Source organism: Pezoporus occidentalis, unplaced genomic scaffold (genome assembly GCF_034315485.1).
Source record: "Pezoporus occidentalis ecotype Australia unplaced genomic scaffold, CSIRO_AGI_Poc_V1 ctg288, whole genome shotgun sequence".
NCBI classification, from domain to species: domain Eukaryota; kingdom Metazoa; phylum Chordata; class Aves; order Psittaciformes; family Psittacidae; genus Pezoporus; species Pezoporus occidentalis.
Genome location: NW_026914807.1, coordinates 200,179 through 225,040, shown reverse-complemented (window position 1 = coordinate 225,040; position 24,862 = coordinate 200,179). Strand labels below are relative to the sequence as shown.

Genomic DNA, 24,862 nt, shown 5'->3' with positions numbered 1-24,862 from the left:
CACTCTGAGTTAAGACCAGTTTTTATATGGATCTCTTGAATTGCCCTTATCTCCTGGTGAAGTAAAAGCACAACAATATAAAGCTTTTAAACAGAAAAACAAGACAAAAAAGATGAAAAGTGCGCCCTCAGCAAATTCGCCAATGACACCAAGCTGTGCGGTTCGGTTGATATGCTGGAAGGAAGGAATGCCATCCAGAGGGACCTTGACACACTTGTGAGGTGGGCAGATGCCAACCTTAGGAATTTTAACCATGACAAGTGCAAGGTCCTGCACCTGGGTCGGAGCAATCCCAGGCACAGCTACAGGCTGGGCAGACAAGAGATTCAGAGCAGCTCTGTGGAGAAGGATGTGGGGCGTTGGTCAATGAGAAAATGAACATGAGGCAGCAGTGTGCACTTGCAGCCCAGAAAGCCAACCATATCCTGGGCTGCATCAAAAGGAGCGTGACCAGCAGGTCGAAGGAGGTGATCCTGCCCCTCTACTCTGCTCTTGTGAGACCTCACCTGGAGTACTGTGTGCAGTTCCGGTGTCCTCAACATAAAAAGGACATGAAACTGCTGGAACAAGTCCAGAGGAGGGCCACGAGGATGATCAGGGGACTGGAGCACCTCCCATATAAAGACAGGCTGAGAAAGTTGGGGCTGTTCAGCCTGGAGAAGAGAAGACTGCGTGGAGACCTCATAACAGCCTTCCAGTATCTGAAGGGGGGCTATAGGGATGTTGGGGAGGGACTCTTCATTAGGGACTGTAGTGATAGAACAAGGGGTAATGGGTTCAAACTTAAACAGGGGAAGTTTATATTGGATAGAAGGAAGAAGTTTTTTACTGTAAAGGTGGTGAGGCACTGGAATGGGTTGCCCAGGGAAGCTGTAAATGCTCCATCCCTGGCGGTGTTCAAGGCTGGGCTGGACAGAGCCTTGGGTGACATGGTTTAGTGTGAGGTGTCCCTGCCCATGGCAGTGGGGTTGGAACTTGATGATCTTAAGGTCTTTTTCAACCCTAACTATTCTATGATTCTATGATTCTAAAATAAGTAAGTTCTATGGCAACCTGAATTCAAGAATGTTTGCCTTCTAGAACAAGCAAGTGCAATGAATGACCTGGCAGTTACCTTAGTACCCACTAATTTATTCATATCCCAGTGTGAGAATCAAACTCAGTGGACAGACTAAATAAAGCTTAAATAAAAACATCCCACACATTTTCAAGTCCCTTGAGAATCTATTCAGAAACTTCACATACCACCCTTAACTTCAGCTCACAATTCTCGGTACTACTCTGTTCATATGCAAAATTAAAAAGGTAGGGCCTGGTGCATTTAGAGACTGATGCCTTTATATCACTATACATTTCTATAGCACGAAAGGATTTTACTCTAGAAGTTGTCTTTGAAGTTTTGTTTTTTGTTTTTTAATATGTTTTAAACTGATATAGCCTGTTTTACTTCATAACATAATAAGTTTAAGTGATGAGGCTTGACGCAGGCTCACAGAAATATGAAAAACTGGCTGGGCAGCAAGGTCCACTGCACTGTGGTCAATAGTTGTAGATGCAATTAGTGGCTGGCTGTGGCTAGCATTCCTCAGGGTTACCAGAAGCCAATACTTAACTATTTCAATAACCTGCACAATGCAAAAGAATATCAAGTTTGTAGATGATGCCAAACTGAAGGGAGCACTTAACATGCTGAAGAATAAGGCTTCCATTCAAAGAGACCTCAAATGGGTGGAAGAAAAAGTTAACAGGAACCTCATGAAGTTCAACAAAAGTAACGCAAAGTCCTGCACTTGGGCCCAAATAACCTTGAGCAATAGCGGTGTGGGGACTGACTGGCTGGGCAGCAGCTCTGCAGAAAAGGAACTTGGGGCCCTGGCATACAGACTGAACAGGAGTCTGCAGCATGCCCTTGCAGCTGCAACAGGCCAATACATCCTGGGCTGTATTAGCCAGGCAATCAAGTGACTACCTCTCCTCTAGTAAGCATTTGAGATTGCTGTGGCCAGGGAGGGCACAAACACCCTTGAAGATTGGAAAACACAGCTGATCAATCCTGCTTTGAGCAGAAAGTTGGTCCAGATCATGTCTTTTTTTGGATTCCTTGAATTTTCATTGGCAGCATCACATACTGGTAGTTGTCAAATAACATAGAGTATGTAGGCCTCTGATCTGATCTAAAATTGCAATTACATGTTGAAGAATCATCACCGTATCTTCCTTAGCACTGCCTTGATTTTAGGATTGAGGACTGCCAGACTGTTTTTAGACTTTCCCAGTTTAAGCTAATGAAGGAAAAGAAATTATAGTTGGCTCTGTGTCTACTCTTATTTTCTTTTCTCTAACACGGCTTCATATGAGAGTGCAAGACACACAATTAAAAAAGACCCACAAAACAAAACTCCCCAAAACCAACAAAAAATCCCAAACCAAAATCCCGCCTGATTTTTTTTAATGTTACTCTCCAAACAATCCTTTCCTTCTCTCAAGCATGTGTACAGTAATAAAATGAACACGCAGGAGCATATCCTCTTACTTTAGTAAACGTATTGCATGGCTGAAGCCATCTCCTTCTACTTGCACTCCCTGGTGAGGAATGTCCATATTAGATAACTAGGAATGAACAAGAAAAATGTTATCCCAAGCAAAAAGTCAAACAAATTAACTTTTCAAGGATTCCCCGACCACCATCACCACCAAGGGTGACAGATGTTTCACATTTTCAAGCATTAGAAATCCAAAAGAGTCTATGCAAATCTGGTATAAAGCTGTCTCCCAACCCCTCCCACGACTGTCCTTCATTCTCATTTTTCCTTTTCTCTAAGTTTTTCAAGCTTTTTATGATGCTTGGTATTAGAGAACTAGCTCTAACAAGACCAGAGGAGCCAGGCTCAGCTGGTGGGGGAACACCAAAGTGAACAAGTTTGCTGAACAGTGGCATCTAGACAAGAGAACCAGGAGCAGTAGAGAGGAAGAAGGAAACAAGGTATCTTTTAACACATACCTCCATACGTAGCCCTATAAATGGCATATTTGTATCACACATGGCTACAATATGAGCTAGCACTTTATTGAAGGCACACATTTCTCCCGACCGTTTTGGCTTCTTAGGTTCTATGGAACATGGATCACCAGATAGCTAGAATTAAAATAAAGACAAAGGTACTTGCACATTTAGAAAAGATACCAGAGAATAATCTCTCTCATCCAAGTTTTAAATGAATCACACCCTTAACACAGTCTACTGAAAGGATCTGGTAATTCAGGATAGAAACAATTCAGTTGAAGTAATTTTAAAATTATGTCCTTCCTTAAAACAGTATTTACATATCACTAACCCATGTCAGGCTGACCCCAGAAGTTAACACTTATCAGCCCCTGCAAGTCTTTCATAGACTACACCTACATGGCACAAAGCATATGACACAGATACCAGCACTCTGTATGCAAGCTACTCTTGCTACCTCTGCATAGTGCTCTGCCTTGGCTCTTTACAACAGCTGACAAGGCCTGGCATGAATTAAAAGACAACTGTTTCAAAATAGTTTCCCAAGGTCTCCCTAGGGAAGCAGCCCGGAAAAAAAAGCTGTAATACAAGCAGGATGTAAGCCACACAAACTTTTGAAACACCACTACTAAAGCTGGTACTGATGCTCAGAACATGCGTTTAGCTTTCATGCTCTACAACTAGCTCAATGGCTTTTGAACCACATACCTTGCGCTTGACACCACTTTTCATTTGTTTCCCACTTTTTGTGTCTAATACCAGCTCTTCAATGTTTGGCTTGAACTGCTGTAGTAGAAGTGCAGTAGCAGGACTGTCATCTCCTTCAGCATAGCTCACAGAGAGAAAATAGTACTTATACTCTAGTTCTGTGGGGTTGCCAGGAACATCAAACATCTCTACAACCTATATTAAAACAGAACAACAAATTCAAAAGACCCTGAAGCTGAGGGTGTGTCTACATCAGTTCCTATCCTTTCCCTGTCAGAGAAAAGACACAAGTTTTTTTCAAGATATTAATACTGTGGCTAGGAAAGGGATCCAAGAAGAGAAAGATGATAAACTTTCAGGAAACATAAAGAGAATGGTTGCTGAGAAGGTTGCTGAGTAATTAAACTTTATGCCCCCTTCTCTCTATAAGCCTGACTCCTTAAAAAACCCACAGAATGAGAGAAGGGAGGGAAAGAGGAGAACTGAGGATTACATTGGTGACTTGGTTCCTAATGACAGAGTTAACAGTGCAACAGACAAACTGTCTGGCATATCCATGACTGGAAGAAAAAGACAGAAGCATTTTTCAGCTACTTACAATGTAGTACTGTGGAAGGCGAGTGAGTTTGATAAACAATTTGTGTTTGGAAAGGTTTCCCACTGGATGGCTAGCATAATTAGCTAGTTGAAGAGTTTCATTGCTCACTGTAGGCAGATGCTTTATAGACTGCTTGCAACGTTGCTGTCCAAGCCAGAACCTTGCGTTGAAAGAAAGGCATTAGTACCCTGAGGCTGTTTTAAATTATTCTAGTATACTGCTGTTTAGAGCATTAGTGTCAAATTAAGTCAGTCATATTCTAAGTCAACATCTGTCATTGCTGCATAAGTTATACACAGAAAAATCACACAGATCATTTGTAAGAAGAGTTTGCATTTTTGTATTACTATGTCCACATCTTGTCTTCAGTTTGAGTAAAAGATAGCTGTTAATATAAGAAGAAAAGCCCTGAATTTTTTTGCTGAAAGAATGCATAAATTTTTATACACTACAATATGTAATTGCAATATAGAAAACAAAGTGACAAATTAAAACCCATGCAGATTACAGTTATTTTACAATTGGAGATCTTTAATTACTTTTTGGTATGGAAAGGAAAATCTTTGCCCTCATACACTGGTAAGCAATACAGTAAAAAGTAACTAAAGCTGGACGTCACTTTGCATTATGTTATCAGCAAACTCATTCACCTGAGTAAGTTTGGACATGAAGAACCACATGCAAGACACCAAATTATTCTAACGTTTGGAACTAAACTTTGTTCTATTCTAATGGATTTTGGCTATAATGAAAGGCCAGAAAGCCTAGCTAAGCTTGAAAGGCACACAGAAACGTGTGGCTTGGTTCTTCAGTTAACCTTCCACTGAAGACAACAGGGGGAAGTGTGGGTGCTGAGCATCCCTCCATCATGACACACCATGTTTATTCTTGTAGACACGTTATAGCTGTCCTAAAAGACATTTCATGGATCTGTCTAGCTTCCTCAAAAACTGCAGCACTACCCAAGCAATTATCTCAAGTACATAATTTATAACAAAGGGAGGTTGATTAGTTTCTCCAGGGTGCCAGCACTTCATGCGTCATCATGCTTCTTTTAGAAGCCAAATTCTTCAAATAGAGGTTTCACCCTGCAATTAACTCAGAGTGCTGGGAATTTCCAAAATGACAGAGCAGGTGGAACTTAAGTTTTCATGCAGATGCAAACTGTATTAGTATTACTTGCTACAACCTCTTTTGGGAGCCAAATGTATCTTCTGCTTAAATCTCAGGGCTGTATAGAAGGAAGATTAGAGCTTTAAACCAGCAAGGGCTGAAGTATTAGCAGATAAACAGATATTATTTAAATCATCCTAGGCCACTTCCTATTTTTCCACTATATTGTGAGAAGGGAGATGTTCTTGCTGAGAAACAAGCAGTTCAGTGGTAGAAACAGGGTAGAGGAGATAGAAAATAAACATGAACACAAAATGAGATCCTCAAAAAGCAAGTCATCTGCTACTGACTTGAAGTGAAAAGACTTCAGCAGAGTATGTGCATACCAATGCATGAGGCTATGCATAAAGGGGCTAAAGGAGGGCTACGGAATCACCTCCAAGCAAAACCAGAATTTCCCCACCCACTTAGAAGAGATGGAAGATAAGGTTGCTTAGAATAATGAGAAAGTATATGCCCTATTGTGTAAAATGCAAAGCCATGGAAGCGTGATCATCCCAATTACAAATATGGTAGGTCATTTTATGAAGACGAAGTGAACAAGTCACTTACTTGAGCTGCTGGAGACAAGGAATGATACGTTTCATATCATCATTAACAGACTTCTCTATGTCATCAAGTGTCAGTTGATCTGCAAGAACATCAGGTAAGTGAACGGTCTTAACATCTGCAGGTAAAAAACACCTGACTTTTTTAATGTGCCTTACCTAATTTAACAATTAATCATAGAACAGCTCAGGCTGGAAGGGTCCTTGAAAGGTCATGTGGTCCAACCTTTCATGGGAAAGTGAGCCTAGATGAGAGATTATCTAACACCTTGACAATCTCTAGTGATGGGAACTCCACAAACCCCTGGGGAGGCTGTTTCAGTGAATGACAGTTTTCACTGTAAAAAAATTTTTAGATTGAGATGAAACCTCTCCTGGTGCAACTTGTAATTGTTGTCTCTTCTCTATGTGGCTCATTGTGAAGAGAGAGACTAATATAAAACAAATGACCCATAATGATTGTAAAACCACAGCAGTATGTTATTAGGCAAATAAACTGAAAGAACTCACTTTCCTTCTTTTTTTTAAGTAATATGAAACCTGAAGTTAAGACTTCAATAGTTAACTCAAGATGTGTAAGGTCACATAATACAATCCTTAATCAGGCCCATATGAAATGACTGCATTCATTACCAGCACAACCCAGGAATCCCAAGTCACAAAGAATATGCACTGCAATGATGCCTAACAATATTTAGCCTGTTGTTCTTGTAAAACATACCTAACTGAACCGGTACTCTTCAGCATAAAGATTCACTTCTCGGTTCCTTAAACTCAAATAGCTAGATGATGACCCCAATGGGATGTTCATTTGCATTATTGTTATTTACTTACAGAACTTTGCAGATTAACAGAATTGTTCACACCAAATTACTTCAGAAGGAAAAATTTTTGTGAGATATTAAACACATCCTGCTTTATACCTACTTACCAACACCATACAGCATTAGTTGAAACATTCCAGAGTGGAGATCAACAAATACATGCAGGCACTCTGATCGACCACAAGGTTCCAAAATTGGAATTACAAGAGTTGGAAGAGCCGTCTCAATGAACGCTAAACAAAAATTTATGCAAATAAGGTTACACAAGATTCAAGCTCATCATAATAAAAATTAGTCCATTACAATCACAAACCCGGTTTGTTTTTATAGAAGCAATCTTCGCTTGCACATTATTACACTGTTAGCATAAATAATACAAGAATTTTTCAGTGAAAACAGTGCTAGTACCAAACCAACAAAAGACAAAATTTGAAGGAGGTTATTAATCCTTTAATATCCTTTAACTCAAAGAGTTAAAGGATACTAAAGATATAAGATCAACTCAAATCCCAACAGTTCCAACAACAGTTTAAGCAAAGTCTCATCCAAAGCTAGCTGAAGACAGTTCATGATATGCTTTCAATTATGAACATGTACAAGTTTTACAGTAGACAACTTTTAACCCTTCAACTCAGGCTATAATGCTCTCCCAGGTTCATCTATTATATTGCATTTAAAGGTATAATTATTTTACAGTTATCAATACAGAATAATTTAAAGCTGTCCTGTTTATTCTGAACACATCTCCCTTTAGTTTAAATAAAAAACATGAAAAAATTCTGAAAACAAGAAACAGTAAGAAAAAAGGAAACCATTCCTAGGCACAAATACACTTGAAACAACTTCAGTAGAAAGCACATACAGTTGTCATTAATATTGTAGCTCTTAAGAATGGCTTTCAGCTCCTGGAGTTTTTGATGAGATCTTGCATGGACACTGTCTATTAGGAGTTTTTCTATTGATAGGTGGTCAATCTGTAAAAAAGGAGTGCACTTGAGCAAGTTCGAATTTGATGTGTAGGCTTTATGCACTAGCATGCTGGAACAAAGCTACTTCAGAATCACTTCAGAAAGAATTTGCTTAGAACTGTGGTGAACCAAGCGAACTACTAGCTTGAGTATTTGGATCACTATAAAAATACAACAAACTAACATAAGATTGTGTCTGTGCAGCAGGCAGTGGGAGGCTTTTTTACAGTAGACTAGAAGAAAATGCAAAAGAAAAGACATTTAACTATGCTATTACAGCTGCATGTGTAGACATACTTGTTCTGGATTAAGGCTGGAGTATTTTCCAATTTAGCATGCATCTGTTTATCCAGTTATAAGATAAAGAAAAAGAACCAAGCAACCACACCCCCCCAAAACAACACTCTATTAGAATATGGTTGCCTCTACACAAACAAATATGTAGCTGTAACATGAAATACAACACACTAGTCTTAGTCCTGCTAACAAGGTAACGATGCAGCAGCAGCCACTACTAAACCCAGGAGTTTCTAAAGGCTTGCATCTAGAGGCTGTTGCACTGTCAGTGCTGAAGCTTATGCTACCACTTATATTCACTGTAGCTTACTTGTGCAACCTAAATTAAAGCATTTGCATTTAAATCCATTCATATGACAGTCATATTATTTACACATTTTGAATAAACAAAGCTACAGATTACTACAAAACACTTTTCTAGTTAATATCACACTGCTTTGGAAACTTTTTAAGGTGAATTAAACTTGAATTTTATTCTAGCATAAGATACATGCAGAAGAAGTTTACACCACAACAGAATCATACAGAATTTCAGTACATGCTTTGCATATAGCAGAATGATCTTCCCCTGAAGATTAGCTTTCCAAAGCAAGGCCCTAAAAATCGAGTGGTTTTACACCCACAAGAGCATTTCAACTCAGCAGCTGCTATGAGTTAAATCTTCCTCACTATCAACTACACGTTCTATAGCTATATACAATTTTCAGTAGGTTAATGTATAATAACCTCCTTACACAAACACATTTATTCGTGTCACTGTTTTATACAGTATCTTAAATAGAAACAGTGTGCTATCTACATCATCACAGCTGAGATAATATTTCAAACACTAGAACAGAAGTGTAAATACCATAACTGATATTTTTTTTAAGCCCAGAGTAAATAGTTATAAAGGGAGTCAGCATTAACTTCGACAAATCTCAAATTTAGAATAGCTTCATATCTTAAACTACAGACTGTAGGCCTGATTCGGTGACTTAGATTGATTGCATCAGCTCCAGTAGAACTGCAGCAGATATTCTAGATAAAGCATATTTTCCTAGATTTAGGCATAAATACAGCATCTTCACTAAATTAACTGTGTATTTAGCAGCCTAAATGTGCTAATTTAGGTTATTAAATGAGTAAATTTAGTGTATGTTTACTATACTAATAGTAGAATTTCCACTCTACAAGTATAGTAAAAGGCTACTATGCTCCACTAAGTTTCCCACATGCCTCTGCAGCCCAAACATATGAAGTTTTTGCATACACCATATAGAGACTTGTCTGTCAGACTTGGTAAACAGGATGGGCCAAGAGGCTCAAATACAAAGTATGTACAGCAGGTAAAGGCTATTGTCAGTAGAAAGTTCTGTAAGACAGGCCGCATGATGTAATCTAGTTAGTAGTAGCGTAAACCCAACCTTCACCTAACACTTGCAACAAGCAAACTATGATAAGCTTTTCCGCATAAGATTTCCAAATCATAATGCAAGATTTTTGAAAGCTAATAGCACTACTGGGTTGCCAACTCTAGTGACATGGGGAAGCTGACTTTCAGAGGAAGTTTATGCAGCATCTCCAGGAAGATGGAGATTAGAGCCAGCTCTTCCCTTTTCTGTCTATAAAGCACTTCAAGCCAAAAACTAACCATAAGTGAAATTTTGTTGCTCTTTCCCCCCAGCCTCTGCATTCTGTCTCATAAGTGGTATATAACACACTGTGAAGTAGGTGTAATTTTTAAGATTAAGTAAAGGCCAATTAATTTGTAACAGCAATTTTAGGTCCTAATATAAACACTAACCAACACAACCTAGTTGAACTGTTCACTAGAACTCTTGGAAACACCTCTTTAAATAGAATCAAAGAGAAACAATCTGACAGTGCAAAGGATTTTTATGGTTTTGATTTCTAAAACTAGATGCCTACTGCAAAGCAAAGCTTTACCTTCATGGCTCTTTCCATCAGTTTGGAATCACAGGCTGGCAGTGGAGGCTCATGAGATATTTGTAAGGGTTTTGAGACATCAGTTTCATCAATCTTAATAGTGACCTTATGAACAGATGCAGTCCCTGTTTTCCTTCCAAGCACCTGTTGACTTTAATTAAAGATAATAATTAAACCATGTAACTGAAACAGTAGAAAACATGCTTTTCAATAGCTGATACTTGATTTTGAGAATTCTGGTTGAATATAAGACTGAACTGAAAAAAAAACCAAATTTGTTTAATTTTACATTTTAATGCAGAACTGCTGGTAAACTGTAGTCACATAAAGAAGTTTTAGATGGCAGCAAATTTAACACAGTCAGAAGATCATTAGGATTATGGTGGTTTTTTTTATCAAGTGCAATCAAGCAATGGTAAAAGACTGACAACTAATTAATTTAGATGTTCATGTAAATACAAGCTGAGTTGTAAGTGTATCTTTTTTTCTACTGTATGTTAATGTACATCACTCACTTCTCTGCAAGTCAAACAACGTGTTTAGCTACTTAATTACAAAATTTAGGAGTTTCACATCAAAAAGAAAGTACATTTCTGGAAATTAAGGCTCAAGCTTAGCAAATGAAAACCCTCCTTTTATTTAATTTATCGTTTGCTAACAGCCCTTTTAAAATCAACTTACTTCCAAACAGAGAGTGAGAGACATTTCCCTGCATGATACCGCTCCACTTGCACAAGGTCGCCCCAGCGCTCCCGAATCAGCATTAGTGTTTGTGAATGCAAGACTTCCAACTGAAGTGCTAAGCAGAAGGAGTCTAATGAACTGTGTTAAGAAAGTAAGACTTTCCAAAGGTCTGTACACTACATAAATCCATTTGTCACAAAAATGGACAGCAGCCATTGTGGAGAAGGACTTGGGGGTGTTGGCTGACAAGAAGCTCAACATAAGCCATAGTGTTTGCTCGCAGTTCAGAAAGCCAACTGTATGCTGGGCTGTATCAAAAGAAGCATGACCAGCAGGTCAAAGGAGGTGATCCTGCCCCTCTGCTCTCAGGAGACCCTACTGGGTCTACACAGTTCTGGTGTCCCAAAATAAGAAGGACATGGAGCTGCTGGAACAAGTCCAGAGAAGGGCTGGAGCACCTCCTGTATGAAGACAGGCTGAGGGAGTTGGGGCTGTTCAGCCTGGAGAATGCTGTATGGAGAGCTCATAGCAGCCTTCCAACATCTGAAGGGGGCCTAGAAGAACGCTGGAGAAGGACTCTTCATTAGGGACTGCAGCGACAGGACAAAGGAGATTGGGTTTAAACTTAAACAGGGGAAGTTCAGGTTAGATATAAAGAAGAAGTTCTTTACTGTGAGGATGGTGAGGCACTGGAACAGGTTGCCCAAAGAAGTATAAAATGCTTCACCCCTGGCAGTGTTCAAGGCCAGGCTGGACAGGGCTTCAGGTGACAGTCGTGTGAGGTGTCCCTGCCCATGGCTGGGGGCTTGGAACTAGATGATCTTTAGGTCCTTTCCAACCCTAGACATTCCATAAAAGTCAGACAGGATGCTGTCTGAAAACACACTAAAGTACTTATCCAGAGATACTAATCCAGTGTGTGTAAACATCAAATCTCTTATCTAAGGCAGGATGTTAGACAAGAGTGTCACAATAGTTTTGATTCATAGATTTTAGCTCTGATAATCTTTTAGGGAAAAGAAGATTACTAACAAAGAAATTTAATTCACCCTATAGTTACCACTAACCCGTCTCCCATGGTCACCCTAGAATAACATGATTCTGTTTTGTTTCTGCAGAAGCTGTTTCACTGAAAACTGTTTCTCATTGACAAAAAATATGCCCTTTGCATGTAGCAAATAACTTCCTGCACATGCTGCATCTCACCTTATTTTTCACACAGGTGCAACACAGTTAGCTCATCATCATCACCTCAGTGCAGTTCTTGGCAGCAAGAATTGTCAGCTCCCATGCCCTCCAAGTCAGTACTGTACTCTGTCTCTGAAACAAGACATGCAGCCAGCCAGCTGCTGGTGGACTGACTTACCACAACCTGCTGTCCTGAGTACCAAACCTCTACCTTTGTTGATTTAAGTGTGTGAAATCAAATTTTACATGCTGGCACCTGAGCATAACTGTTTCCAAGGCTATCATTTTTAGTCCACATCCAGATGTTTCCCCCTAGCTTAACAGGGAATCCATCTTCCTTGCCTTCCAGCTACTAGGAAGAGCAAGGCTACATTAAAAAGCTTATTCAGAAGCAGCTTTCAGAAGGATACGCAGACAGTTGTACATGTCCTGAAGTGGCTTTTCATCAGCAAACAGCCTTGACTGGACCAGCTGATGGATGAAGTTGATCTGCATGCTGTGAACCAAGGCTCGACCATCTTTCACGAATTAAAAAAAAACAACAAACAAAACCCCAAACCATTAGACATCAGGAAACTAGGCTTTTAAATAATTAAATGAATTAATAAATTGAAAAGAAAAAAATCCAACAATTTCCATACCAGAATTTCTAATAAAATAACAAAATCCTAGGTTTACTCTAGATATTTCAGACTACAACACTAACACAGTCTACCTTTGTTAAGGTATTAAAAGCATATAGAACAAGGTTAAAACAAGAATAGTATATACAGCCTTATTATCTAAGTTGTGATATGCAAAAGACCCAGTATAAGCAAGATTTATACAATATCAGAGATGAACATGTTGAAAAGGAAGTGTTAACAATTGATTTTTTTTTTTTTACCACCAGTTTCCTTGTCTTCAACCAAGATTTCCAGTTTGAGAAGGCGCCAGGGGATGTCAGGGTCATCACCCATCACTGTCAAGGTGGCCTCAAACTCACCCTCAACTCGGAACTTCACACGGCCATTGGCTAAGGAAGAAAATAATGCTTTATTTCACTCAGTCTCTTAAGATCACAGAATCATAGAATGGTTTGGGTTGGAAGGGACCTTAAAGATCATCTAGTTCCAACCCCCTGCCATGGGCAGGAACACCTTCCACTAGCCCAGGTTGCTCAAAACCCTGTTCAACCTGGCCTTGAGATGCCTCAGAACATCAGTGTGGTAGTTTCCGGCACTCACAATGGATTACTGCCCTATGGTTTCTGCTCTGTTGCACCTGTTTCTGTGCAACTCTGAAGATTTCACAGTTGCTTCTGCATCAGAATCTGTGTCAATAAGCAGCATAGACACATGTACCAAAAGGTCCTGAACAGCAGTACTTTAGTCACAATAACTTGTTAACACTTGTACTACTATAAGACAGAGTAACACTGAGCTGAGTACCAGCCTGACAAATTACACAAACAAAATGTGTGGCTTAATTTTTCCAGTTCTTTGCTACATCAATAATGAATACTTTAAGCACTATTCAAAAGATGTTCAGAACCTGATCTCAGCCTAGGCTGAAATCTAGCCCTGGAAGCACATCTCATTGCAAACCATTTATTCAACATTACAACAGTATAACTCAATTTTCATGTGAGGAAGATAATATTTTGCGTAATTCATATATATGTGCACACAAGCAAAGATTATGCATGCTATCTAATCAATATATACATCCTCACACCTGTGGACAGTGCTACCAGTTTCAAGAGCTGGGAACAAAGTTTGTCCAATTTACATGAGCAAGGTCATAAAGAGAATGAGTGGCAAAGCAAACTATTTAGTACAAGTCCTTATTATAACCTATGGGCCAGCTGCCTTCTCAGTCACTTAACAAAACATGCCATATACATCTGCAATTACAGACATATAGAAATCTTCCTATAGAAATGTTAAACATTTTAACTCACAGTTTCATTTTCAAAAGCACCCCAGGCAGGCTTTTAAAACAAATTAAAGCCCAAACCAAAAACTAATAGTCATTGAAGTACTTAGTCAACTGAAAAATCTGAAGAGCTCAGACATATATCCATTTACGGTTTTGTTAGACAAAAATGGCTCTAATGGTGGTACTGCAAACATTCACATAGGGACCAATGAAAACTATATTCATCAATTTAAGTCTGTGAGATACAGTTTACACATGGCTAACCTTTCCTTAGTTCAATGGACTAGGTCCATTCCTGCCCTATTCTCTGTGATTCTGCAATAACCTAGTCCGGTTCATAGCCATCCTTCCTGTAAAAAGGATCATCTTAATGTCTATCACTACTTGGGCTAAATGAAAACAGGGATCTGAGAACAGATTAAGAGATGTGGCACTGTAGGGAGGCACAGAACAAAAGGCATGCATAAATACCAACAATTCTACGCATGAAGATGAACACTGAAACAGATTTAAAAAGCAACACTAGAGTGACATGTTTAAGATAAAGTTCAAATAAAGACTTAACAGTTTAATTAAATTGTATTTTAAAATAAGATAAAGCAGTTACATTGTTAGGCCTAAGACCCTTCCATAACACATCTGCTGAAAGAGCATGAGCATGTCTACAACCTTTTGCCATTACCTGCACAGGATTTCTTCCTGAAAGTAAATAATATTTCAGCAGTATTATCAGTGCTCTTATTTTTCAAAAGAGGAAAACATATTTTGATGTCATATAGAAACAGGCTTGAAGCCTTAATAGATGAGCATGCCTAATGGTCTCATTGAAGCTGTATTTGTTTTATCACTAAAGCAACAATTTTAAATCAGCCTGCAATAATGTGTTCATCAAAAGGTAATTCCAGTTCTTACCAACTGTAAGATTTGCCAGCTGCGGAGGGAGATCTGTAGTCACTAGTCGATGCCGAAGTATCTGGTTTAGCTGATGAAGTGTGGTTTGTTTCTCACTCTTTGTTATTGGGTCAGGAGGGATTATTTTATCCTGTTAAAATAAACACAAATAAGTCTGCATATCTCAAACATGTGCTATACATCAACAACAGCAATGGAGAAAACTAACCAGACTAGAAGTCTGAAAATATAAATACTACAGGCCCTTACACACAGTGATGTTTCGTATCTTACACTCAGATTTGTTTTCTAGTTGATTACATTTTACCTGAGACTGACCACTGAATAAAATTGATCAGCTTGGGTCAATTAAATAAATTCAGGGCCTTACATCAGGCTAAACTTTTTTCAGATACTAAGATTTGAAAGTCAATCCTTACCTGTAGCTATAGATCTAAGTCACAGGCACAACTACTTATATTACTTCACAAAATCTTGTCATTCTGCATTTTAACAGTAACAAAAGACAGAAGCATTAAAGAGAACTTTTAAGAATTTCAGTACATCTCTAAATACAGGCAAAACCTCTAAGAACAACAGATGTCTGTATCTCCTTTTCACACTTCATTTTTCTAGGATGGTGGCTTAGCATGTGCAAATATTTAAATAACCAAGGAAGAAAAGTTGCTACTCATCCTAGAGCAGAACTAGTTTAAATGGAGAGAATGTTTTACTGGGAAAGCATAACTTGTTCAAATAGGAAGTGCTCTGCATGAGAAAACTGCCTCTACAGAGACTTGGCACTAGGCCTGTATTAAACTACAGTTCCATTTGCACATAGATAATTAGTTTCAGTAACATGCATTTAATACTGTACAAGGAACTTCCCTACCCCACCCCCAATGTATGGTAGCATTATTTACCCTAATGCAGGTAGGCAGACGTGGGTATGATCCAGTCGTCAGAACATCAATAGCATATGGGATAGCAAAACTAGGTAGACGAGCATGAACCAAAGCATCTCTAGCTAGCGATGCCAGACGATCAGCAGTGTCCACAAACAGAATAGCTTGCTGATCTAAAAAACTTGATATCATCTATCAAGGGCAAGGAGGAAAAAGAAATTAAAAGAAAAAAAAAAAAGTAGGTGGGTAAAAAAGAATGCAGAAATCAATGCCCCTTTATATTCAGTTCATCTAGTGCAATTAACTAAGATGATTTTATCTGCCACTTCCAATTCAAGTAATCGGACCTTTAAAATACAGAATTAACATTCTGGCCATTTCTTACATTCATATACAAGGACACTTTAAATCTGCATGCCATTATTGATTCTGTGGAGGATCTGTAAAGCCTCACAGCTCTTCATCTGATGATTACTACTGGAATGCAACCATACTTGTTTGTAAGCACTACGGGTTTGTTTTTTGCAACATTCTGGACTTTATTCTTATTTAACCTAGAACAGGATGAAAGTGACTAACACACTGATCATCATCTTCCCTGTGCTATTACCTAACCCCAAAGCACTCTTGAAACTCTGTCTAGACAAGCGTTTCATTTTTTGCCACTCATGAGTTTTTAGGAACACAAACTGTTAAAAAGATTACACAGCTTTAAATAGGAAGAAACTGGTTATAATTTAATATTTGCTTGCCTATGAAATCGTCTTTTTTTCCTTTTTAACTTCTATAGTGAGCAGAAGTTCGGGTGTACCAAAATCCCATATGACTTAGAGATTATTTCATACCAAGCTCTGCTGCAAACTTACCGCACATTTTTCCACCTTTCCAGCATTGTTAGCCCATTTGACCAAGGCTAACAAACGAACAAACAGCTGACGAGTGCGACTTGCAAACTGCACTATTTCTATTTTTCTGGAAAAAAAGCATATGTAAAATCAGTGCTCAATTTATACAAAAAGCTGCACTAAAACTATGTCAAGAAAAAGCTGCAATGATAACTGCTAATTGTGTTAATGAAGGCATCACTAATATATGGTTTGTTTGATTAGAACATGGAAAAAAAGCTCAGTGTTCTGAATATCTAAATGCTAACAACATACATAGATTCTAACCAACCAAGACAGTCTGGGGAAACAAAAAAGCATATTCACATGAATTAATTACTAATTTTAAGAGAAACAATTCCATAGTGAATTCAACTGAATTATTTTTATACCTTTTACAGGATTTCACCAGGGCTTATGGTTGAGTTTAAAGCAGACAAAGCAATATACCTAAGGGTTAACGGACCTGGTAGTAATACTACAATGACACAAAAAAAGCCCAGAAATAAATCAGATACTGTACAAAATATCACTCTAGTAATTTCAGAATGTCTTTACACAGTATGTTACGATATACTACCATTTTGGCAGGAAAGGGGGGGTGGGGGGGTGGGAGTGGTAGGGAAGACCACAAAAAAACCTCCACCATATTTCTTTCCATTCCTACCTTGCAAAGAAATTTGGGTAAGAATGAATCACTTAAAGTCAATATTCCTCCCACCTGCTTTTTATGAGGCAGTCAAAATGAGGCAATGTATGTTTGCATGTCTTAGGAGTTAGTTTTCATAAAAGAGAACATGAAGGAAGCACACCCAGATTTTTCCCCTTCATTACAGATCTATATTGTAGATGCATTAGACAAGACATGCAGATCTACAATGTAGATCTGTAATACCCTACACTCTGAAATACGATTTCATCTACCGTTTATAGAAGTTTTCCTCCCTTTCTACATGCTCAATTTATTAGTATCACCATGGTTTTCTAGTTACTTTGAAAAAGACCCAAACCGAAGCTTTTTTCCTGACAGGGTTTTCTGCACTAACAAAAATGTGGGCAAAAATAATACTAATCACTGCAACAGATATTCGCATCTACCAAACAGAAGTCACACCTTCTGATCCGAATCTGGAAAACACATATTCGTAACATAGATAGAGCCTGCTTCTGCTGGAAGTTTTGGTATAATGATGTTAACTGTTTTGTGTAGTAAGTAAAGCATGATCTGTTTGTAGCATATGAACATTTAGGCCAGAAGCACAACTAATACCATCTGGTCCAGTTTCGTGCATTACATACTACAAACATCATCCAAGAACTTGGGCATTAAGCCATTAACTTCTCTGTGTTCTACAGCATGAGTTTTAAAATGGCATTCAGCCCGATACTAAATTTTCAAGTGGTGGACGCACCGCTGTGTGTACATACTGCTCAACCAGCTACGAAAACAAGATGCTGAGAACTGCAACAGATTCAGAAAGACTTTATGGGATCTGAAAGACTTCTACAGTGAGACTTAAGAAAGCCATTAATTTCTCAGACAAACTTCATACAGAAGTTGCTAAATTCTAGGAGTTACATCAGTCAATGTGGTGAAAATTGCACAATAACAAGAAAAATTCAAACTGCTGTTCTGTAACCAGGAATCAAAAGTATATCTTCCTTTCTCCCCCACTAAAAAAAAACAAAACCAAACAAACAGAAAAAGTATAGCAATTTAATAATGAAAACGACTGATAAAACTATACACAGTATTTCAGCAACTGTTCTGTTAATACCACATGTATGAAATTATGGAAGATTTGTTACTTCTACTTTGCAGAATCAATTTTACTGCCTTCCTTTGTCCTTCATTACAGATACAGGACATTATGCTGGGCTGCACAAAAGGTTTTATTCAAGGAATATGAAACAAGGGGAGAGAAGTATTAGCTACAGTAGAAGAATAACAAGTTGACGACCACCTAAGCAAGCTTGACATACAAAAGGCCATTAGACTGGGTGGAATGCATCCAAGGGTGCTGAGGGAGCTGACCCATGCCACTGTAAAGTTGCTCCCTATCATTTTGAAAAGGCAACAGTGATCTAAGGTTTTGATGACTGGAAAAAAGGCAAACAAAGCAAACACCATGTCCTTCTTCAAGAAGGATCTAGGGACCTATGGGCCAGTTGGCCTAAGTTCAGTTAATAACATTTATAGAACAAATCCTTCCAGAAGCTATGTCCACATAAATAATGGACATTAAAGGAGCCTGGGAACAGCCAGCACAGATTTGCCAATGGCAAACCATCCTTGATCAACGCAATTACCTTCAACAGGATGATCAAGGGGAGAACAGAAAACACATTTGTATTGACTTCTGCACGGTTTTCGACCAGACCTCACGTGGCATCCTTCAAGCCAAGCTGGTGAGATATGGTATGGGTAAGTGGACTGCAGGTAAGTAAAAAACTATGTGGACTGCCACAAACAAAAGGCTGTGAAGAGCTGCCACTTGGGTTTCTTTAATGCTGGTTACTAGCGGTGTTCCTTGAGGGTCAATACTGGGACTAATACAGTTTAACACCTCCATCAACAACCTGAATGATGCGAAGGAATGCACCCCTTGGAAGTGTGCAGGTAGGAGCAAACAGCAAAACAATCCTCAGCTGATTGGAGGAACTGGCTGACAGGAACCTCATGATGCTCAGCAAAACCACATGTAAAGTCCTGCATCTGGAAACAATCAATCTCATGTAACAGCACAAGAGGGGTACTAAGGTGCAGCTGGGCAACAGCTCTGCAGAAGTGGACCTGGGCATCCTGGTGGATAGGTGAACAGGCATCAGCAATGTGCCCCTGCAACAATGACAGCCTTCATTAGCACCAGTGCAGCCTAAGTCAAGGAAGGCAATTATTTGCCTTGAGTCAGCATTTTTGAGACTACATCTGAAGCACGACAGCTAGGGTTTTACACTCCCTAGCCAAGAAAAATACCACCCTACAGAAGTGTGTCAGGGGCTGGAACACACGATATGCAAGATAGGGCTGAGGAAATTGTGTTTGCTTCTGCTTCAGAAGGCCACTGTGAGATGCTACTGCCATCTTCAAATATCAAAAGGGGCATTATAAAGAAGACAGAACCAGACTCTTCTCAGAAGTGCAAAGAGCTGAGGGACAACAGCCACAAACTAAAACAGTAATAAACCAGTTAGACATGAGGAAAACAAAGAAACACAGAGTGATGCAGTAAAAGACTCAAGCAGGTTGGCTAGAAAGGTTGCATGATTTCCATCCTTGAAGATACTTAAAACTCAACTGGATGCGACCCTGACTTTGAAAGTGTCTTTTACTTTAAGCAGAGGGTTGGACTAGGTACCTCCAAAGTACTATTCGAACCAAAATTATTATCCATGTCTGTGAAGGAGTGAAATAACAGTCATTTTGTCATTAGAAAAGAACAGAACTCAATGTTTCCAAAAACTGTCTCTGTAATTGCATGGTTACTGAAGTCATGAACAACATGTTTTTATAACAGCTCTGAATGCTTTTTTTTTCTTTTTAATCTTGCATAGATGATAGGGTCCTTACTGTGAGTTTGAGAAGTAACTAACTACTGCAAAACCAGCAGGGAAACTGTCTGGTTTTAGGAAAACAGTATGCTTATATAGTTCTTGGAAGTACTTTAACCACAGTTCTCTTTTAAATACTTCTCATCAGGAACTGTTCATTCAGGAACACAGGTGGAAAGTTTTACCTTACATTTCCCTAAAACAGAAGACAGGGCCTTGCAAAGTCGTTATAATCCAAATTCCAGTTAAATCTTACTTAATTATAGAATCAACTAGATTGGAAAAGCCTTTTAAGATCATCAAGTCCAACCATATATATATTATACATTGCTGTATTTATATGAGTTTCCCACATATTACATTTTATTGGAGAATAAAAAGGGAAAGAAAGAATACAGAGCAGAAAAAGGTCTTCATTATCGAAAAGTCCCTGGATTTACTTCAGGACTCAGCATTATTGATTTTACACAATGGCACTGATGGTTTTTTTTAACCCAACCACTTCCTTCTTGTTGCAAGAGTTATTTACTCCTAACACTGATAACTAATAAGTGTGCCTTTAGAAAGACGAGAAAAAATACACTACGATGCATAATTTCCTGTCAGTTTTTCTCCCCACAGCATTTAGCTAGGCACTGCAGTAATGAACTTAGATTTTATGTGAACTTTATTAGAGGATAATACCATCACATCTTCACCAAAGTATGTATGCCATGTCACCAGGCTAGCCTGAAGAAACGGCTTGAACTACTGCTGCCATTACAGCTCTCAAAGCTAGGAAAACCAGAATAATCTGGATAATTAAACTATGTTCCTTTCAGATTTCCTCCAAGAGCTGAAAAGCCACTTCACGAAGAAGAATTGCAAGTCAAAGCTAACATGCATATGAATATTTAATTTCAAGACAATCTCAACTGTAGAACATTCTTCATAATTACTGAAGGTTGCCTTTTTCCTTTATCTGTAATACATTGTTGCTTCAGACCTGTGTGACTCACAAAGTAGATTCCAGCTTTACGAAGAAATGCTAAACATCCAAATGGGAGAAGCCTCCCCACCAGTACGAGGGAGCTCTAGACCCAAGTTGAATGTAATTTCCTCAGCAAATAGTGTGATAATTAAAAACAAACAACACCACACACATTGTTTCTCTTTGTAAGAGATACATAAAGAAAAGGGGCACAAGGAATCCCAGGTTATGATTCCCTGAAAATGGGATTAACTCCATAACATGTTATAAGAGCTCTGGAAGATTTGAGATAACTGTATTAATGATCATTATGCTGCACAGAATTTTTTATATTCTTCATTAGCATTCCTCAGAATATCATAGCTGCTGTATGTCTCCGAAGAAAGCTAGGTCAATTGGCATGTCAACATAAATAAACAATTTTCTGACAAGCTCCATAAAATTTATTCAGATAAACAAAAAAGTAAATCAGGATATTTCGTCTTGGGAGGGGTGAGGGAAAGGCCTGTTTTGGTCTCCTGCATTTGTTCTCAAATAATCTTCACACTCCAAAACCACATAGAAGTAGAAAACAGTGCTCATGATAAGAAAGATCAGGTAACATGGAAAAAAGCAGAAGAGAGGTTTTTACCTTGTTTTCATTGTTGAACTGCTTCCTCCAAACAAAGTTTCTTTATCACACTAACTAATATCTATTTAGGTTCTTCAGTTCCCTTTCACATCAATTTAACTGTCACTTAATTGCTTCAAGAGTCATTAAGAGAAAAATGCCTGTAACAGAGCTCACCTACTGTAACAGCAACAGTATGTTACTGAACAGTGCAACAGAAACAAAAAGCCAAACAACAACAAAACCATAACCCAACAAAAACTAATATTGGCATCGATGCCGAGAAAACTCTTGAACCTGTATAGTGACAGCCACAGATACAAGGCTTATTTTCTTGCACAAAGTCTAAAAGTAGGAGAAAAAAATATTCTATTTAAACAGCTCTATATTAATCTTAATATCCTGAAAGTTCCATATTTTAACATGCATTACAGATTGTCTTTTTGTAACTCACCTCTCCATGTCAGTCTTTCTTGGTAACCTGTATAAGGAAAAAAAAAAAAAAAGCCATATTATAAATTGTTTATTACATTTCAGACTACTAGAAATCTCGTTAGTACCCTTCAACTAAGTACAAGAAGAAATTCTACATACCTATAAAGAGCATGTCAAAATTTCTACGATTGAAAACGTTTCCTAAATGCAGTAAAATTACATGTTTGACAAAGGAAGTAGTTTGGCAGCTCTAGAAAGCAGCCTCATTAAAGGGGGGAGGGGGAAATAAAATCAGGTGTAGAACAGCACCACAGGGCACCTGCTGCTACTGTGTGCCAGGCAAGCTGGAACCGGTCAAATTAATTTTAAAGCTTGATGAAGTGTGCTGAAATCACAAGAGTTGTACTAATCTAATGAGCCACACAGTACCACTGTCCATGCTTTGTAACTGATGACTTTCACTAAGCATCCATAACTAGAGTTAAATAATTCATGGTAGTAATCCCAGAACATCTGCAGCAAGTGTCAAAATATGCTGTTTCCTGAGTTGTCTGAAATGAGTTTCTCTTTTCTTTTGAACTAATCTAGAAGTGGAGAAATGTCATCCTTCAGAAATATCAATGACCTGTGTGACTGATTCTACTGCAGAGAGCGTACTGTATTACTGTAATGTTCCACAGGTATCACGGGCATCTCATTAAAAAGGTTATTTTTTTACTGTAGGACTAAAATAGCAATAAGCTGGTGCTGGTAAAAGAATGAGAAATCATTTTGCTGGAAATAAGGAGAAGACTTTGCAGCTGGCCTTTCTACTAGCCAAGTCCATGCTTTACGGGAAAAATCTAGCTTACTCTGCCTTTGGAGGGGACATCACATAGCTTACAAACTACTTGCTGAATCAAAGCGCCCAAGGAATTCCTGTGTTGTTCGCACCACCCATTTTATTTTGTACCTTAATTATGTACTGAAGTCAAAAGGACCTCCTCTACACCTTAAGACAAGAATAAATGGCATCACAGGCACACGCTCCTAGAAGAATGCATACAGTACCAATTACTGTCTGCACATACCACAAGCACACAGGATGTTTCCTGAATGGCATTTCAGAAGTTCTTCCAAAGCAAAATTCTAAAATTCTAAAACTCCTCATCTTTTCCAGAGTTTGAACACTCTCAACCCCACGTCAAGCAAAACTGTGTTTGCCTTCTTACCAGATACGTTACAGTTATTTTACAATAACTATACCTATTTTTTTCCTATTTGTTCTCTATGTCACTTCTTAAAACATACAGGTTCCCCACAGGAACATCCAAGGTTAAACAAAGTAAAAGGGAAACAGGTTTATTAAAAGTACAGATGCTTTCAGGAAAGCTTTTCTTGGCCCAAACACATTCCTTTGTTTTGCCACTTCAAACACAAGATCAGCATAGTAGATCACAAAGTAAATGTAAATAACTTACTTATTTCCCCAAAACAATCAGATGATATTTTCAGAAGTACACAAGTAACTCAAGGAGTTGCAGCATTTGAAAATATCTCTGTTTCACTTGTTTCAGTTTTGTGTGTTCTGGTATCGGTACAAACACCACCACTGGGTTTTCTGACAGTAACTTGGAGGCAAAGTTAAGCTATTAAGATAACAGCCTGCATCAGGCTGCCTTCCACTCCCTCTCATCATTTTCTTAGTTTGGGTTGGAAAGGACCTTAGAGATCATGCAGTTCCAACCCCCCTGCCATGGGCAGGGACACCTCAGGAACCAGGTTGTTCCAAGTCCCATCCAATCTCGCCTTGAACACTGCCAGGGGATGGGGCACGCACCACTTCTCTGCATAACCTGTTCCAGTGCTTCACCATCCTCACAGTGAAGAATTTACCCTCTTTATGAGAGCCCAGTCAGCAACTTTCACTAAGCCCCCCGAGTATGGCCCAACACAGATACAAGCCTGCACAAACAGAGCATTTCCACGGGGTGGGAGAAGGGGAAGGAGCAACCAGCTCCTCATCACCGGGACAGATCCCCTGCGAGGCCTCCCATCCCCTGGGATGCTGGGAGGTGGCACCGGTAAGCCCTAGCAGCTAGACAGGAAGAGGCGCGGGAGCCAGCCGGGGTAGTTTAGGGCACTCACAGGTCAGCCAGGACGGTGAGCTCGGCGTAGGTCCGGTGCAGCAGGAAGTCGATGAGGGTGCTGAGCCGATAGCCGGGACTGGCGGCGGCTGTCACAGCCCCGGGGGCCGGCGGGGCCGGGGCTGACGCGGGGCCCCCGCCGGCCGGCACCAGCTGGTTGCTCTCCAGCTGCACCGGCGCCATGGCGGCGGCGGCGGCAGCGCCTCAACCCCGGGCAGGAACCGCTCGACAGCCCGGGGGGCGGGGGAGGGAGCGCGGCCGGCGCTCCCGGAGGCACCGGCCCGCAGCCCGACTCACCCCGGACGGAGGGAGCGGGGCGCCCAGCGGCGAGGGCGGGCAGCGGCGGCACTGGAGGAGAACCGCAACACTCAAACCCCGCTGCTGGACGCAGGGGCCGCCGCCATGTTCGGCGCACGGAACCGGAAGCGAACAGCTGTAGCGGACCGGAAAGAGAACCTTTCCGGAACAGCCTCACTGGGGGGGTGGGGGGCTGGGGTTTGTCGCTGCCGCCGCCGGCGGCTGAGGGCGCGCGCGGGGTGTCAGTCGCGGCAGAGTGTCCCTGAGGTGGCGGGCCGAGGGGCGGGAAGGTGGCCGGGTTTGCGCGGCCTGTGGCGGTCTGGCGGCGGGGACGCTGAAGGGGCTGAGCCT

General features: G+C 39.8%; 1 protein-coding gene across 1 annotated transcript in view; it reads right to left on the bottom strand.

The window, feature by feature from the left end:
* MED14 (mediator complex subunit 14) overlaps nt 1–24,555 on the bottom strand; it is a 37,854-nt gene extending 13,299 nt beyond the window's left edge. Inside the window, exons 1-16 of the mRNA XM_062626056.1 lie at nt 24,216–24,555; nt 22,108–22,134; nt 16,504–16,609; nt 15,656–15,829; nt 14,754–14,883; nt 12,808–12,936; nt 12,332–12,439; nt 10,731–10,863; nt 10,050–10,200; nt 7,718–7,829; nt 6,963–7,088; nt 6,036–6,114; nt 4,311–4,470; nt 3,713–3,907; nt 3,002–3,136; nt 2,534–2,610 (exon numbers count right to left, since the gene is read on the bottom strand). Of these exons, the coding sequence (XP_062482040.1) occupies nt 2,534–2,610; nt 3,002–3,136; nt 3,713–3,907; nt 4,311–4,470; nt 6,036–6,114; nt 6,963–7,088; nt 7,718–7,829; nt 10,050–10,200; nt 10,731–10,863; nt 12,332–12,439; nt 12,808–12,936; nt 14,754–14,883; nt 15,656–15,829; nt 16,504–16,609; nt 22,108–22,134; nt 24,216–24,397 (2,024 nt within the window). The 5' untranslated portion in view covers nt 24,398–24,555. The remainder of the gene's footprint in view (nt 1–2,533; nt 2,611–3,001; nt 3,137–3,712; nt 3,908–4,310; nt 4,471–6,035; nt 6,115–6,962; nt 7,089–7,717; nt 7,830–10,049; nt 10,201–10,730; nt 10,864–12,331; nt 12,440–12,807; nt 12,937–14,753; nt 14,884–15,655; nt 15,830–16,503; nt 16,610–22,107; nt 22,135–24,215) is intronic.
* Nucleotides 24,556–24,862: the final 307 nt, after the last annotated feature.